General features: G+C 40.2%; 1 protein-coding gene across 2 annotated transcripts in view; it reads right to left on the reverse strand.

Moving 5' to 3' along the window:
- Positions 1 to 16,327, reverse strand: part of MIER1 (MIER1 transcriptional regulator) — a 57,815-nt gene that overhangs the window by 4,999 nt on the left and 36,489 nt on the right. For both annotated transcript variants that reach the window (XM_019528424.1, XM_019528423.1), the window contains exons 8-12: positions 11,831 to 11,982; positions 10,710 to 10,791; positions 7,697 to 7,791; positions 4,380 to 4,507; positions 2,317 to 2,456 (exon numbers count right to left, since the gene is read on the reverse strand). In XM_019528424.1, the coding sequence (XP_019383969.1) occupies positions 2,317 to 2,456; positions 4,380 to 4,507; positions 7,697 to 7,791; positions 10,710 to 10,791; positions 11,831 to 11,982 (597 nt within the window). The remainder of the gene's footprint in view (positions 1 to 2,316; positions 2,457 to 4,379; positions 4,508 to 7,696; positions 7,792 to 10,709; positions 10,792 to 11,830; positions 11,983 to 16,327) is intronic.

Genomic DNA, 16,327 nt, shown 5'->3' on the forward strand with positions numbered 1-16,327 from the left:
CCTTCCGACCCTAGAAACTATGAAACTATGAAATTATAAATGCATGCTAAATGTCCTCTTTTGCCTCAGGGTACTCAAACCACATCTCCCCAAAATATGTAAGCTGCCCTGGGATGGAGGCACTCTCTATTCTACCTGTTGAACATGTTCTATTCTGGAGAAAATAATTTAAAATTTGGTGGGCCAGACAGAGAGAAGAAACATAGGTTTGTACCCTAGTGGTTAAGGATGCTCATAAGGAGAGGGGAATCTTGGGTTCTGGCTCCTGGTTTGTGGATGGCTTATACATATATACATATGTTACACCAGGTGTGTTATAGATATGGCTTACAGTCATATCATCGAGCCCATGGGGCTTCTGGAGAGGCTGGCAATTCAGGTGCATGGTATGCCACCAAATTCCATTATAAAGAACCCCATTCAAGACAAATCTTGGAGCAGAGACTGGAAATGAGGCTTGTGCCTCCCTCTCTCTCAGACAAGGTCTTGCTTTCCCAATGCATCTTCAATTCTTTTCTGCACAATGGAACAAATTCAACAGAAAGAATGGTGAGTGCTCCAACCCCTGAACTTACTACAGAAAGCTTGTTATGGCCCTCTGCACTCTCCCGAAATGCAGGCCTGAATTCCCTTGAGTAGAAGAGGGCATTTCAGCAACACCACTTACATCCTGACCAGGCGCTCTGACCACTAAAATACTGTATCTAAGTGGGCCCCTCCTCTGTGTTTTAGAAGAAAAAGGCACCACTAAATGTTACATGGGAGTTAAATCTGGTGTGTGTGGTAGGCATGTTTTGAGACCTGCCTGACTGAGCCTCCCAGAGGACTTAGGTAGGTAACATTTACTTCATGCAGTCAGAAGGGGCTTAGCTGAGTTGCAAGACAGTTGTCAACATTCTTAGCTCTGTCAAGACTGGACACACGCACAACTTTAAAGTAAAAAAGTTCCAAGCACTTAGGATGTTTAGGTACCGCTATGGTTAGGCACCAGCTGAGCAGAAATTTTCAAGATTGTAATTTTGGACAGAAGCAGCTAAAATTCTGCTCAAGTATTTTTTGTAAACAGAGTTGAGTGGTAAGCTGGCTTCTTCTTTTTTTGCACATTACCCATAGGCCAAACCATGCCTTCAGATACATTGATGCACGTGTATGCTTTTCAGTGACAATCATTAAAGCCTGGGGTTGCTTCACTGACAGTCAGGCTTTGAAATTTAGCTAGTAATTCTGTTGACACTACACAAGAAGGTTTACTAATCAGCTCTGAGGTTCAGCTCATCTCAACGTGTGTGTCAAAACTGGCCCACAAAATTGAACAACTCCACAGGATTCTGTACATAAACGTGTAAAATATTTGTTATTTAATGCTGAGTTCAGGCATTGTATTTATTATGTATACAATCAAAACTTAGCATTAATTTAATAAATAACAACCTTTTAGGTTTTTATGCTTTATTGTTTGTTGTTAAGGGCTGGATGAATATAAAACTTCAGTAAAAGAGAAGACATGGTTATGAATCTAAAACCAACAGAAGCATTTTAACCATTTAGGGGCATCTCACAAGTGCAGCTATGCTCCTGGAATGCTACCAGCATCAGCTTGTGTTTCTTTGTGCCTTGTATTTGCTAGGTTTCCTGTTTTAAAAACGTCTGAAGAGTGAAGGTTGTATTTTACAACCTCTCTCTGGTTTCCCATGGGCACAGCACTTTACTCATCATCCTGGCAGTTTCCCTCCTGATTAAACGATTAACAAGTTTCATCCTCCAAATCCTTTCCCTTCTATTTGTGCCTCCATTATTCATTGGAAACAGTTGTTTCTGCTCTTTCCAAAACAGTCTTCCATCTGGACCTGGCCTGGCTCTGACACTGCCAACAGCCATCCTAGGTCCAAATACTTAAAAGTAGAGCAAATTAGCTAACTTTGCTTCTCATGCCATCTGGAGATGCATTAAGTTGTTGCATGTCAATTGGTCCTGATCCAAGAAAGATTTATACACATTTAACTATTGTAGTAAATGGAACCACAAAGACTTAGAATTAGCCTGGAAAATTTAAAACAGTTAAAAGGAAAAAGTTAGCTGATACTGTGAACTGTTTTATAGTGAAATTAACATACAAACAGGGAGGTTTATAATTGTGCAACATGCTGATGCTTACCAGAACCACTTGGAAAGGAACTAATGTCAAGGAGTTGCTCTGTTTTGGTTACACACACACCATTTCTCTTACAGCTTTTCAGTGCATTTCTGAGACTCTCACTAAGATTCATCAACTTTTTTTTGGAATGAGAGAGAGAAAAAGAAATTGGAATTTATTACCATTTTGATTACTGTTGCTGGTTGTGCTGTCCTCCCTTTCAGACTGGCTGGTGCTGCTGTTAGACGCTGTAGGGGGAGGGGACGGAGCTCGACTGGAAGCAGCACTTTCACTTTCATCTAAAAGACGGTCCATGTAATCCCTAAAACCAGAAATACCACATTCAGCAATGACTTTTTCCTTTTCAGAGGGAAAGTTGTGTGCATGCTCAATATACTGTCTACAAACAGTTAGACTTGCATACATTCAATAACATTTTAAGACCCATTTGATGCATTTAGCTTTTATCTTATCTGTTCGTTTTATAGTTTCCTTATGCTACCTAGTCCTCCCGCTGCCTGCACATATACTGACTGAACCAGTGGGATGAGTTACCAATTCCATGTTGCTCTTTGATGAAAGTTGTGAAGATGATGCTCAATGGCAGTGGTCAGCAATCTATGGCCTGTGGGTTAGATCTGGCCTGGAAATGGCCAATCAGATCTGCATTTTACTAAGGATGCCAATTCCCCAATTGTCTGATCTGGTCCACATTTTGCTAATGGAGTGCAAATTGCCTCAGGAACTCCAGCCAAAACCCATATGGAGGCTGCTGTCTCTCATTGCAGCCTCTCAACAATAGGTTGCAAGCTGCAGCACATATTTGCAAAAGGTTGTGAATCCCCACTCTAAGGAATTGTTATAACGAAGTTCCTTAAAATCCCAGCGTTTCAGTGGCAATGCCACTGAATACCAAGCAATCAGTTATCTGTATTACTATGAGCAAATTCTGTGCACATGCATTCTTGAAAGGTGGAGGCAGAACAGTAAATCAGTGTGGAATATGAATCAGAACATGAATATATTTTTGCTATAACTAAATTTTAGGTTCCATGTTTAAATCTTACATAAAGTTTTGGTAAAAACAGAACTGATTAGCTGAGCAAAGTGAGGTCTAAATGTTTGTCCATACAAGGATTGGGTCCTAATTAACACTCGATAAGCAGCTTTTGCTAGTATGTATCATTCTCAGCTTGTCCACAAGTAACAATTAGACCATAACAGTTGCTGCCCTTTTGAAACATCCCCATTTGGAAACTGCTCCAAATGTATGTATGTGTGTTGGTACCCAGAAGCAGCTTTGTGTTAAGTTTTACAGATAAGTTATGAAAACAAAGCAACCTTGCCAAAGAAGACCTGAAACCAAGGCCAAAACACAACACGATGATAGTAAGCAACATTTTAAATGGTAGGGAAGGACATAAGGAATCTTCTTTTCCAAAACTGTAATTTTCCCACAGATCTAAATCACATTAAAATTGACACCTTCCAAGTGCATACTGGTTGACGAATCCAAAAAGACCTGTTGCTAGTCTTCATGCCACCCTGGTCCTCCCTTCTGAGTCTCCTAGGAGGGATCAATGAAAATATATACTACATTGTGTAGCCTGACAGGCACCAGATAAGTATTTATTCTTTGCTTTAGGGTGTAAGCAATAAGAGTTCAGGCTGTACTGCCTCAATAACGATACCTGCAGTCCGCCTCCAGAACCAAGGAGGCATGTAAGCCTATATTCAAATACTGAAGAACATTTAAAATTAAAAGTAGTAAATAAAAGGGCTTTGCCTATATATGCATGCTATTTTTAGTCTCTCTTTTTTTCAACATTAAGTGAACAAAGGTACAATTGGAAGGAATGCTTGCTGGAACAGCAAATTTAAAGAAAATATTGCAGAATAATTGCACAAAACATCTGAAATTTGTGACTGATTAATTTGCATAAAACTCCCATGAAACTTAAAAAAAGTAAAAAATATATATATTGTGATTCAGACAATTTACAAACAGAAAGCAGGCTTCACTAAATGAGTAACTGTTAATACAATCAGTTAGTCTAACTAAAATATTGTATTTTTTTAGCAGTTACAGTATGTGCAATATTATTCATCTTTTCCTTTGGCTGCTGGCCTCTTGGAAATTGAGATTATGAAACTCATGAAATCCATTTTCACAGAAAGCAATATCAAGAGGTGATACAGATATGACATGCATTTAAAAAAAAATAAAATACAAGGGATTTCTTACGTTACACCAGGGTGAAGATTGTATTTCTTCTTCCCAAACCGGGTCTGCTGTGCAAAGAAGTCATACCGCTCCGATTTTTTCCACATGTAATAAAATGCAACACACTCGCCAACTGATCTTGTTCGTACCTATGAAAGGTCATATGAGCATTAATGAGATAATTAACACTTTCAGAGGTTGCATACACATCACATGACTTTGAGAGGTTCAAAGTGTACTGTGATTTTTTCCTTTAAGATATTTAAAATGTATGGCAAGAGGAGATTTGAAAAAGTTCATAAAATAATGAATGGCACAGAGATGTACCTCAGATCTGATCTGGTATGGGAGTTCTTATGTTAATGTGATTTACCTTTTCTTAGTCTAAATCAGAAATAATCTGTGAGTTACTGTCCCCAAGTAAACTAAGAGCCAAATTCAGTTTTTGGCAAGCAAAGCAAGCAGCAAGTTTAAACTGGAAAAGAGTACTTCTCACAAAAGCACCTCTGAACTCTGGTGCTAAATCATGTAGGCAAAAAATTCTGCTGCATGTCCATAACCACACATTTTTAATGTCTCATTTAGTATAAGAAACAAAGGGTACAGACTAAGCGGAAAAGGATGTCAGAAGCAATGTCACTGGTATAATGAACTGATTGATGCACTTATGCCAAACTGAGGAACAGTATTTCAGCAATGAGCTGAAATAAGCCCAGTGGAGACATGTGATGCAGGAAGAACAAGCAGAAATGAGTAAAGGAGGAATGGGCAGTGCACTAATACTAAGGATGCCTCAAAATTGGATTCTATTAGAAAATAAATATTTCTGGATCAGACCTCAGAACCACAGAAAACTAGGGTTGGAAGGGATCTCAGGAGGTCAAACCCCTGCTCAAAGCAAGACCATCCCCAACTAGACAATCACAGCTAAGGCTTTATGTAGCTGATATTTAAGGATGAATACACTACAACCTCTCTGGGTAACTTGTTCCAGCAGTTTTGCTTGATATCTAACCTAAACTTCCCTTGCTGCAACTTGAGACCATTATTCCTTGTTCTGTTAATGTTCACGCCATTAGGTTATACAATGGAAGCTACCTCTAAGAAGCTAGGGCAAATACTCAACTGGCATAAAACAACACAGAATCATAGGAAAGTAAGGCTGGACAGGACTTCATAAGGTCATCTAGTCCAGCCCCTCAAGGCAGGATCACCCCCAACTAAACCAATCCAGCCAAGTGTCTATCTAACCTGCTCTTGAACACTTCCAAGGACAGAGATTCCACAGCCTCTCTAAGCAGGTTGTTCCAATACTTGATTACCTCTTATAGTCAGAAAGTTCCTGCTAATCTCCAACCTAAATTTCCTCTGCTGTAGTTTGAGGCTATTGCTTTTAGTCCTGCCCATCTCCTACAAGCACAGAAAAAGGTTAACTGCCATCCCCTGTAATAAACTGCTCTTTAGATACTTGAAGACTGTTACAAAACCGCCCTCAGTCCTCTCTTCATTCTAAGAAACCCCAGTTCTTTCAGCCTTTCCTCTTTCAGTCTTGCCTTCTAGGCTTTTAATCATTTTTGTTGTACATGCATTCCACTGACTTCCATTTTATATTAGCTGAGGACCTGCCTCAGAACCTGCAGACGGAGGTGACAAAATGGGTTCAAAAGAAGCAGAAAGCATATTTTAAAGTTCTCTTCTTAATGCATTTGCTTAGTCTCTGACAGCACCAACTGATGAAATATAGTTTCATAGTTTCTAGGGTCGGAAGGGACCTGAGCAGATCATCTAGTCCGACCCCCTGCCATGGCAGGAAGAGCACTGGTGGTCATCCAACCTCCTCTTAAAAACCCCCAGGGTGGGAGCCTGCACCACCTCACTTGGAAGCTGGTTCCAGACCCTAGCCGCCCTGACCATGAAGTAGCGCCTCCTGATGTCCAACTTAAACCTTCCCTCCGCCAGCTTGTGACCATTGTTCCTGGTCACTCCTTGCGGCGCTCGGGGGAGCAGGGACTCCCCCAGCGCCTGCTGATCCCCCCTAACCAGTTTATAACAGGCCACAAGATCCCCCCTCAGCCTTCTCTTTTGAAGGCTGAACAGGTTCAGGTCCCGTAACCTTTCCTCATAGGACCTACCCTGCTGTCCCTTGATCATACGAGTGGCCCTCCTCTGGACCCTCTCGATGCTGTCCACATCCTTCTTAAAGTGCGGCACCCAGAACTGGACGCAGTACCCCAGAACCACCAAAATGAATTTCCCTGCAAACCACTGATGTGAACTTTTGTTGCTCATTAGTGAGAAACTGCCTGTATTTTCTTTCACTGACGGGATTTAAAATTATTTCCGTATCCTTTTTCCTGGCTAGGATTTTCAGAGTACACAGTCAATTCCTTGAAGTTCAATTTAAATATGTATTCTTTTTTAAGTCTAATTAGTAAGATTATAATAAATTTCAGCTGATTTGTTAATAATAGATTTCTTTGTTCAACCAGCCATTTTAGGATTTTGTATAACTAAAGCTTCATATTTCAATTTGTTCTTCCATACAAAGCAAAGCCAGACAGCTAATGCAACCAACCCCTTCCTCTGACAGATCAAGATGAGGATAAGCATGTCTCAATGAATCAACAAAGTCTCTGATTTGGAGTAAATCACGAATGTAAGCATCTACACAGAATTTTCTTGCATACCCATGCCCCCAAATAAAACACCTGTCTTGTTTTTGGAGAGGCAGAATAGAAAAAAAAAAGATTCTTCTTGAGTTATGGCTGCATAAAGCAGGGACAGAATCTAAATCTTCAGCTCACTTACCTTCCCTTATCTGCTTAACTAGAAGCTTTAACCCTTGAAGGTGCTTAAGACTGGTTTGCAGGTGTGGAACTATGGTCTGAAAAGAGCTAAAAACAGTCTGAAAAGCTCCTATTTAGAAATAGTAGAAAAGACACCAGAGGTAGCTAAACACAGCAAAACTGGCTTGATTAGTAGGACATAAAGACTATTAAGAAGAAGAGATAATTATTAATACCAGTGAAGTGAAGACCAATAAGCCATTATGTCAACTGATTCCTTAAGCTGCCTGAATAAAAGTGTCACTGCTGCAGTGAGCAGGAGTAAAAGCTGGAGCAGAAATCAGAGTGGGGTGCCTCTATTCCAGACAGAAATATGCAGTTTCCCTGCTTAAGATATGCACTCCAATCTGCGGGGGCTGATTTTTTAGGGGAAGCTATGTGAGTAAATAAGGTATCTGAGATTATTTGTGTTGTATATGGGCAAATAAAGTATTTCCCCAGACTTCAGCTACAATAATGTAGGTAAAGTACATTTTTATTAATCATCCTCACCTTGTTTGCCTGAATCAAGTGAAAATCTTTTCCATATGCCTTTAGTCCTTGTTCAAAATTTCTACATTCTTCTTCTGTCCAAACAGATAACTCTTCTGAAATAAGGAATATAAATACAGAAAACACACTTTAAAGTAATATTATAAAGAAGAACAAGGAAAATCAAGTGGCCAAACCAAAAAAAAAGCCACTAAATATTTACCATATTTATTCAATTAAAAGCCTATTTTTCTTCCCCATTTACCAAGTATGAGGTGGGAGGGGGGAGAAAATAGGCAGCTGCTGTGGCTCCAGCTCTGGCCCCAACCCTGGCTCAGTGCTGGAGCTGCAGCTGCTGCCTGCCCTCTGCCACCTCTGCAAACCCCTGCTGCTCCTCCCCTGCAGCCTTGGGCCTCTGCCACACACAGACTCCCCTCTGTGCTGCTTCTCTCCCTTCCACTCCCTATCCCCCTACTCTCCCACTGCACCCCCTTTACCTTTGCTCCAGTGTCAGCAGGCTCTGTCCTTGCTGCAGCCTGGGACACAGGGCACGTCCTGTCCCTGTAGCAGCCAGGACTAGGGGGCTGGGTTGGATCCGTGTTCAATGCCCCAGGCTGCAGTGGGGCAGTGCCATAGCAAAGGTAAGGGGTGTAGAGGAGCAGGTGGGGGGTAGAGACTTTGGGAGGGGGAGGTAGGGGGAGAAGGGAACCTGGGGCTGCAGGGGCAGAAGCAGTGCGGAGAGGGGAAGGGCAGGGGTGGAAGACAGGGACCTGAGGCTGTGGGGAAGAGGGATATGGGTAGGATGACAGGTGGCAGGGGTAAACTGCATGCCTCCCCCACCACCTCCACACTGCCTGCCTTCACCACCTGCCCCACTACTGCCTTGTCTACCACCTGTCCCTTACTGCCTCCCCCATTACTGGCCCCCTACCACGTACTCCCACTGCTCTCTGCCCTGCCACTGCTCCCCTCATTGCCTCCTTCACCTCCTGCAGTTGGGGGGTGGGATGAGTTTAAGACAATCCTCCAGTATTTAAATTCTATACATGGAAAATTATAGTACGTTTACACATTTTGCATCGGTAAATACAGTAAATTTCTAAACCACAAGCCAATTAGTTAACAACAGCCACCAGAAATTCAACATATTAGCACAAAAACAGAAAAGAAGAGCAATTTTTGTCTGAAGCAGCAAGAGACCATTTACAAAGGGTAAGGGACAGATATGCTGACAACTGAAAATGATTTAGCTACTCTAGCAGATGCAACAAACAGCATTTATGGATAATTAAGCCTCATCTACACAAGTGATATTTTTCAAACATGGAAAAGTAAAACACTGATTCAGCTTCTTCAGTGTTAGCAACATTGACAGCCTACGTGAAGATAGCCTACTGTCTGCTGTTACCATTTTTAATATTGTGATGTGAAATTACTCAAAGAATGTCTAAGCAACTTAGTGAGTTAAATGTGCATATTCAGTGATCTGACTGTTTAAGAGCTGCCAATGTGAGGAACTGGTATTAGCAGTGATTGGGAACCTTTGGGAATGAACGGCATATATTTATCATAACTCCTGTGATACTCTGAACTCCAACAAACGGTGTGATTTATACCAGGGGTTTTCAATCTTGGTCACTGTACTTGCAGGTGGATGGACATGTAGCAGTGTACCCCTGGCCACCAAGTCGGGGGAGGGCGGCGCATGGCCAGATGCCGAGTCTGGGGAGCAAGGCACGCAGCTGGATGCGGAGTGGCAGCAGCTGCCACGTGCAAGCTTCCTCCGCCCTTCCCCCATGTCCAGCCGTGCACCCCCGTGGGGCAGGGGAAGCTCGCACGCAGCAGCTGCGTACCCCCCAGGGGTACGCTGACAACCCCTGATCTATACTAACAGCTGAATTGGTTTTCAGCACCATTTGAGGGCAAGAATAAAATAGTGAGTTCCATCATTATGGGCAAAAAAGACCATAATTCAGGGGTTAAACCCCGCCCCACATAAGATCAACCTGATAAAAAGTTTAACCAAAAAAAATATTTGTCAAGAAAGGGATGTTTGATCCCAGGGACCAGTCAGGCTTTCAATATCAGGGGATGAGACATCTTGGCAAAGCTCTCATTGACTAGAAATCAGAATTTCACTCTAAGTTTTGAACATAATTTAAATCTCATCTATACCTGAGGGTCACTAATCAAAAAGGGTTGAAAAGGGGGTGGGGAAAGAGTAGAAACCATGCTTTCAGAGTGATCATTTTCTTGTACAGACAGGTCTAGAGTTCTAATCATTGTCCCCAAGGCAAAAGATAGAAGACTTAGAAGCACAGTACACAGGGAATAAGAAAAGATGAGCACCTAAGTGAAACAGCTTATCAAACAGTAAAAACTAAGAGAGATGAAAAGCAAAGATCAAAATAAGGATTCTCTGTCTCACACACACACCATACTCCAAAAGTATCTTCTGGAAAATTTAGGCTAATTTAAAAAGTTGAAATCTTTTCTAGCTAAAAGATTTAGACATCCAATCTTCTTTACTTAGAATTCTGAATTCTTACACACTTCCATGCTCTTTATTTCAATGAATGAATTTAAAATGTCTAGAGGATCAAATACAAAGAAAAGCTATGTATAATTCATCATTCAGTTGGGCGGACAAAATTATTTAAAATTTTTAGAAGTAACAAAAATACCAGGTTTTTATTCTGGTTTATTTTATTTTATATCACATTCTTATCTGTGTATTACTAATTAGGCATTTTTATTATTCCTATTACTTCCCCCAATGATATCTCATTTTGTTCCTCACCTCTGGGAAACAGAACATCTAACTGACCTAATTAAATGGCTGCGTTTTATGAATCCTTATTTTCATGTTCATAAATCATTTAATTCCTGCATTTGGGAAGAGGAATAACAGTGCTATGTTATGCTTACACCTAGTTGGTAATGGAAACAGAACTATCTAACTGTTTTTAAACAAATTAAAAAGATGCATGCCATTTTGCAAAATAGTATAAATTAAAAATCAGTGTATGCTTACCTCTGGCTGCTTTTACATTAAATCGTAATCTGCGCAATGATTCTTCTGTATCAAAATTGCACTTAACCAACTCATACAATGCCTGGAAAGGTAAAATAAATGAATACGCATGTGCACGCACACGCACACTCTTAATACTTGACTTCACACTTTACTGAATTTGCTCTCTCAGAATAAATCTAATTACTCCAAGAGTCAAATAGAAAGAAACATTTAAGGGTTTTTTTTAGGCTTTAAGGTTTTCAAACATATTATATTTATTTGCTTTTTAAAAAAATTAAAAAGGACATCTCCCTCTAATTATACATCATACAGTAGACTTACAAATGAAGGCAACAATTAAGTTATACACCTATTTCTTAGCACAAATTTTTCTACATAATTTCATGTTTTAAAATATTGTACACTAGTGCTGTACTCTTGTGTCAACCACCCCCCCTACAAAACTGGCTCATATTTTTCTATGAATATAGAGACAAATTTTTATGACTGACCCTTAAGCAACAGATGTCTGGGAAGATGCATAAGCTTGAGCCTGTTCTATGGGGATGCAGAGATGATGAATTCTAATATCCCAGTGCAGATTCATGTATGGCTAATTATAAAGATGACTAAATGTTATGATACCATATATTCTTAGACTTAAATAATTTGCAAGACTAATAATGTTCCTGTGCTTCAACATATATAGGCACATTACTTCATGATCAAATCTTGCAACATAATGCAATAGATCATTTTAAAGCCTGAATATGCACATTAATGTTTTGGTTCTTAAAGATTTTCCTTCAGTGCAGAAAAAAATCAATTTGTTTAATGGGAATAAAAGACAACACGCTATTCCAAAATCAGATTCGGAGAAAGTATAAATAAATGGGAGAGTTACAATATAACTTGTACAAGAGGCATGTCTGATTCTTCTGTGCTCCTTCAGACCTAATGAAGAATGCCTGGCATTCAAAAACTTGTCTAACTTTATCCCAACCATGCAGTTTGTCCAATAAGAGATATCCCAAAATAAATCCTTGCCTCTTGAATAATTCTTGGGCCATCACAGTAACATTACTCCAACACTACCAATATAACTTTTAAGATATACTGTTCCAGCAATGCTTAGGTACCTGCTCATTGTCTTTAATATGTGATCCTTCAGGAATTGCATCTAGTCCTTTCTCATCACCTGTACGCCTGGAGGCTTCATTGAGGAATTCAATCACTTTATCTTCTGATAAATGATCAGGATTCCACAGAAGCTGGTCATCATTTTCATACACTAAGGGAAATCACAAAATACTTAAACAAAAATTCCGACTTGTACTCAGTCCTAAAAATGGATACAAAAGTTGGAAACACCGACATTGCTAGCTAAGAAGTTTGTAAAACAGCTGAAATTATGGACACGTGACAAGTGGAACAATCTGATTGACCAGCATACTGTACATTATGTTCATTTAAAATATCTGCTATTATCAATGCTATAGCTGAAAAACCAAAAACAATCCCCTTCACCATCTGTCCCTGAAACTATGAAATAGCAGTTTCCAGCTGCCAATCTCTCTTTCCAGACTGCCTTACTCTAAACACCATAAAAGAGTAGTTATTTCTCAACAAACAGCTCAAGAGCTTTCAGGGCCATTACAGACTGAGATTAGTAGACCCACTCCTTCAGTCAACGTGTCAGATACCTGATGCAAGCTCCAGTTAAAGTACAGGTACTAAGTCTCTGACATTGAGGGTGCATCTACATGTGCTGATTTAAGGCGCATTAGCCATTTTAAAGGCACATTAAGGGTATGGGTCTGCACATGTGTACCCTTAATGTGCCTTAGAAATGGCAATTTTAGGTTATTTGTGCCTAAATTTGATACCTGCAAAAGCAGGTATCAAATTTAGGTGCTAATGGCTAAAGCGCCTTAACACACATGTAGATGCGCTAAGGCATATTAACGCTGCGTATGTCAACTGACTTGGGACTAACTTTAGTCCCAAGTCAGTCCGCACACTGCGTTAATGCACCTTAGCGTGTGTGCGTGTAGACACATGCCTAAGTTGCCATAATCATAGGCGACTGGTAGGGGGGATGGAGGGGGCACATGCCCCCCCTTGACAGGGCTGCTGCCGCCAGTGTCTGCAGGTGCTCCCCCAGACTCAGGAGGCACCAGTCACCCATGACCATAATACACATTAGACAAATGCACATTATGTGTAAGTGTGCGTAAAAGCATGTGTAGACTCGCCCTGAAAGATTATCAGAAACTTTGTCAGCACCCAACACCGCCCCCTTTCTTGGTAAAAATCGCCAAGATGGAGTGAACCAACAGTACCAAATATGCTGGTTTCTCTGGTCAAGTTTTAGTTCTTGGTGATAACAAAACATAGTTGAGGAACATGGATAAATTAAAACCAATGTCTCTCAACTGTTGAATACAGAACACAAAACGGTGCTGACGCTCACACAAAGCCTAGCAAAATTCTTTCCTTCCTTCCTCTTAAGGCCCAGAGATTCAGGATAGGAAATTGCTCAGCAGTCCTCACAGGGGGAAGCATTCAGCTTCTTACGGAACAAGAGGCGATATCATTAGGGTATGATAGCACATAGCAAAGCATAGCTCTAACACCACTAAGGTGGAAGGACTTCACATCTAAGAGTCAACATGCCACTGTCTAGAAGATACTGATGATTCAAACTGTATCATGTAGTCCTATTTTTCGCTAGACAAAAGATTGTATCCCTTTTCAGGAATAAGGCCATAGTTGGTGTGAACTACCTTTTCATGACTTCATTATATGAGGCTGGCACTGCAAATGCCAGAAGCACACTCGTACATGTACAACATACAAAAGCTACAAGTCCTACACTCACTTCCAAATCTACCCCTCCTGAACTTCAAAGGGTTGCCTTACCTGTGTAAACAACATTCTAAAAATGACATGGCACGGTCTTATGTTGGTTCTTCAACTGACTTCCACATAAGAGCTTTTCAGTTTATAGGTAGCAAGATGGTTTTCCTACTAACAGTCCTGCAAACTCAAGCTGCAAGTTTTATATCAAGCATGGGCGACTGGTGCCTCCTGGCTCGGGGGGCACCAGCAGCTGATCACCAACCGGGGGGGGGGACAGCAGCCAATCGCTGATTGCTGACCCCGAAAGCATCGGTGACAAACCGGAAGTGCCACTGGTGCATGTGCCCCCCTCCCCATGCTTTCCCGTGTGTCACCTATGATGTCAAGCAGAGTTATTTCCTGCTGAATCATCATCACTAATAAAGATTTTGTCACTAAAACTTTATTACAAATCCTGTTGATACCTGAACCAGGATAGAGTTTAATTTCATACAGACAGGCTCTGTATGGCTAACAAAATAAACCAAAATTTAAAGAAGTAAAGTACCAGATATTATTCAACACAAAGACTCACAGTTCAATTTTTTACAGCATTTTATAGCTGATAAAGCCCATAGTAAAACTTTTGAGAGCTAAAAGTAGCATGCTTTTGACTGTCTTCAGCTGCAGAACTCTTTAGCAAGCTCAAGTCTGATTTTTCAGAACAACATCAAGCATCCAAGACTCTTAGCTCTTACCTTCTGTCAATAACAGACTAAATTAAGTCCCACTACTGTATCTTGTGGACAGAGAAGCTTAATACCCCAAAGATACAGCAGTTAAACTAAAAAGAGAACAGAATCTTTTATACATAATATTTCTTATATTTGTATTTGGCATTTAGTTTCTGCCATTCAGTGTGCTAAAAACAGGTGACTAACAATATTATACCACCAATGGAAGAGACTGAAATCTGAGTCTTTTTCATGCCATCCAATGTCACAGACCACAAACCAGGTTTTGCAATCCCTATCCATCTTAGGTGCACTGCTAAAATCTAAATTGTAACACTCACATGCGTAACTCAGACAGGGGGATCCACAAAGGTGGTTTTCAAAGCAAAGCTATTCTCAAAATGGTGTTCTCAAAAGTGTGTTTGCTGCTACATTTTTGCAAAACTGAAGTCATTAAATGACCATGCTCACATGAATTTGCAAGGTTTACAACAATGCAATTCTGCTTTTAAAACGTAGGTTTACATATAGGCAGTAAAAGAACTCTAAGATATAAAACTTTCTAAAGAGCAAGATTTCCTCATTAGCAAAACCAGAAAGCTATGTTTCCATACTTTCAGTCAACATTATTCACTCTGCTTCCATTACTAGACCAATTTGAGACCCATCCATAAAGATTTCATTGAAAAATGGAATACATTGGGAATGAAGTAGTACAAGTTATACTACAGTCCTATAATAATCTAGTGAAAATTTAACTTTGTCCTTCCCAGCAGTTGGTTCCAATGACGCAGGTTCTCCATTTTAAAACAAGTGACTGGATGCAAGTTCATGGAAAATTATTTTGTAGACTTATAAAGAAAGAAAATAGCTATATATTTTATTACAGTAGGCCACGAGTCATTTACAACAAAGTAAACACCAGTAAGAACAGGTGAATCATCAGTAGATTACCAGTAAAACTTGTTGAATCTTAGGTAAATGCACAGTTCAAACTGTATTAAAATCCAGATTTTTCTAGAACTTCAGACAAATACTTCAGAATTTTCTAAGCTTAATCTCTGCTTAATATTTCTTTAAAACTTGAACAGAAAGACAGTTCTGCCATTTCAAGAAGTCACAAGAGAAAAAATTTCATAGAAGCAACCATTTCGTTTTCAGTGATTTTTTTCTAGCTAAGGCCATGAAAGTAAATTAAATTCAAGATGTATCTGTACATACAACTGCTCTGGATTCTGAAGCAGGGCTATAATGCCACTCCATGCTTGTACACTACCTGTGTTAATGTGTGTATACTAAGGTCTGCAGGAAGCACAGAAAGGAATTTGGTGGTGAAAGGCAAGCGTGCAGGAATAGATAGGTACCTACCAATCTGTGTATATACTCAAATTAAAACAAAGATTGTATGGAAAGCTAGATGCACAGGTTTTCCAAATGAATGAATAAACTTCCAATGTATTTTAAGTCTATGTGAAGGTACACAGAGCTTTCCCTGTAACTGCAGTTTCAGTTTCCATATCCTGAGAGTCTCAAATCCCTTATCATGCTCTTTCAGTTACAAGACCCCAGAGTAGTTTCAGCTGTCCAGGAGTCATCTTGGTGACTATATTTCATGGAAACGCACTCTACACTAGGTTGTGCACCACTGAATGTGAAGCCATTACCAAGCTTCAGGTTGCTGTTACCACTCTATTTTCCCAGAGTCCTGGCCAAGTTTGAGCTCTGTGTTTTTGTGGCAACTCGTATGCACCCTAGGCTAGTTACATGAGCTGCATTCACACCTTAAGATTAGAGTGTAGGCAACAAATTTACCTCTTGAGCTCATGGGTAAGCACCTGGGATACATGAATGTTCTGCAGAATTTATAAGGTCTCTTGAAGTAAGAGCTCTGTTCTGGTAGGCACAAAGGCTGCAAAGGCACAATTCCTTATTCCTTTGCAATAAGGAAAAGGCACAAAGGTCCCAACATTGACCTTACAAGGTCTGGCTGAGGCACAGCCTTTGGTGGTATATAATCAGAGTTCTGGAGTATATCTTTTTTTTTTTTTTTTTTTTTTTTTT

Source organism: Gavialis gangeticus, unplaced genomic scaffold, assembly GCF_001723915.1.
Source record: "Gavialis gangeticus isolate Ggan-Ray unplaced genomic scaffold, GavGan_comp1, whole genome shotgun sequence".
In the NCBI taxonomy this organism is placed as follows: domain Eukaryota; kingdom Metazoa; phylum Chordata; order Crocodylia; family Gavialidae; genus Gavialis; species Gavialis gangeticus.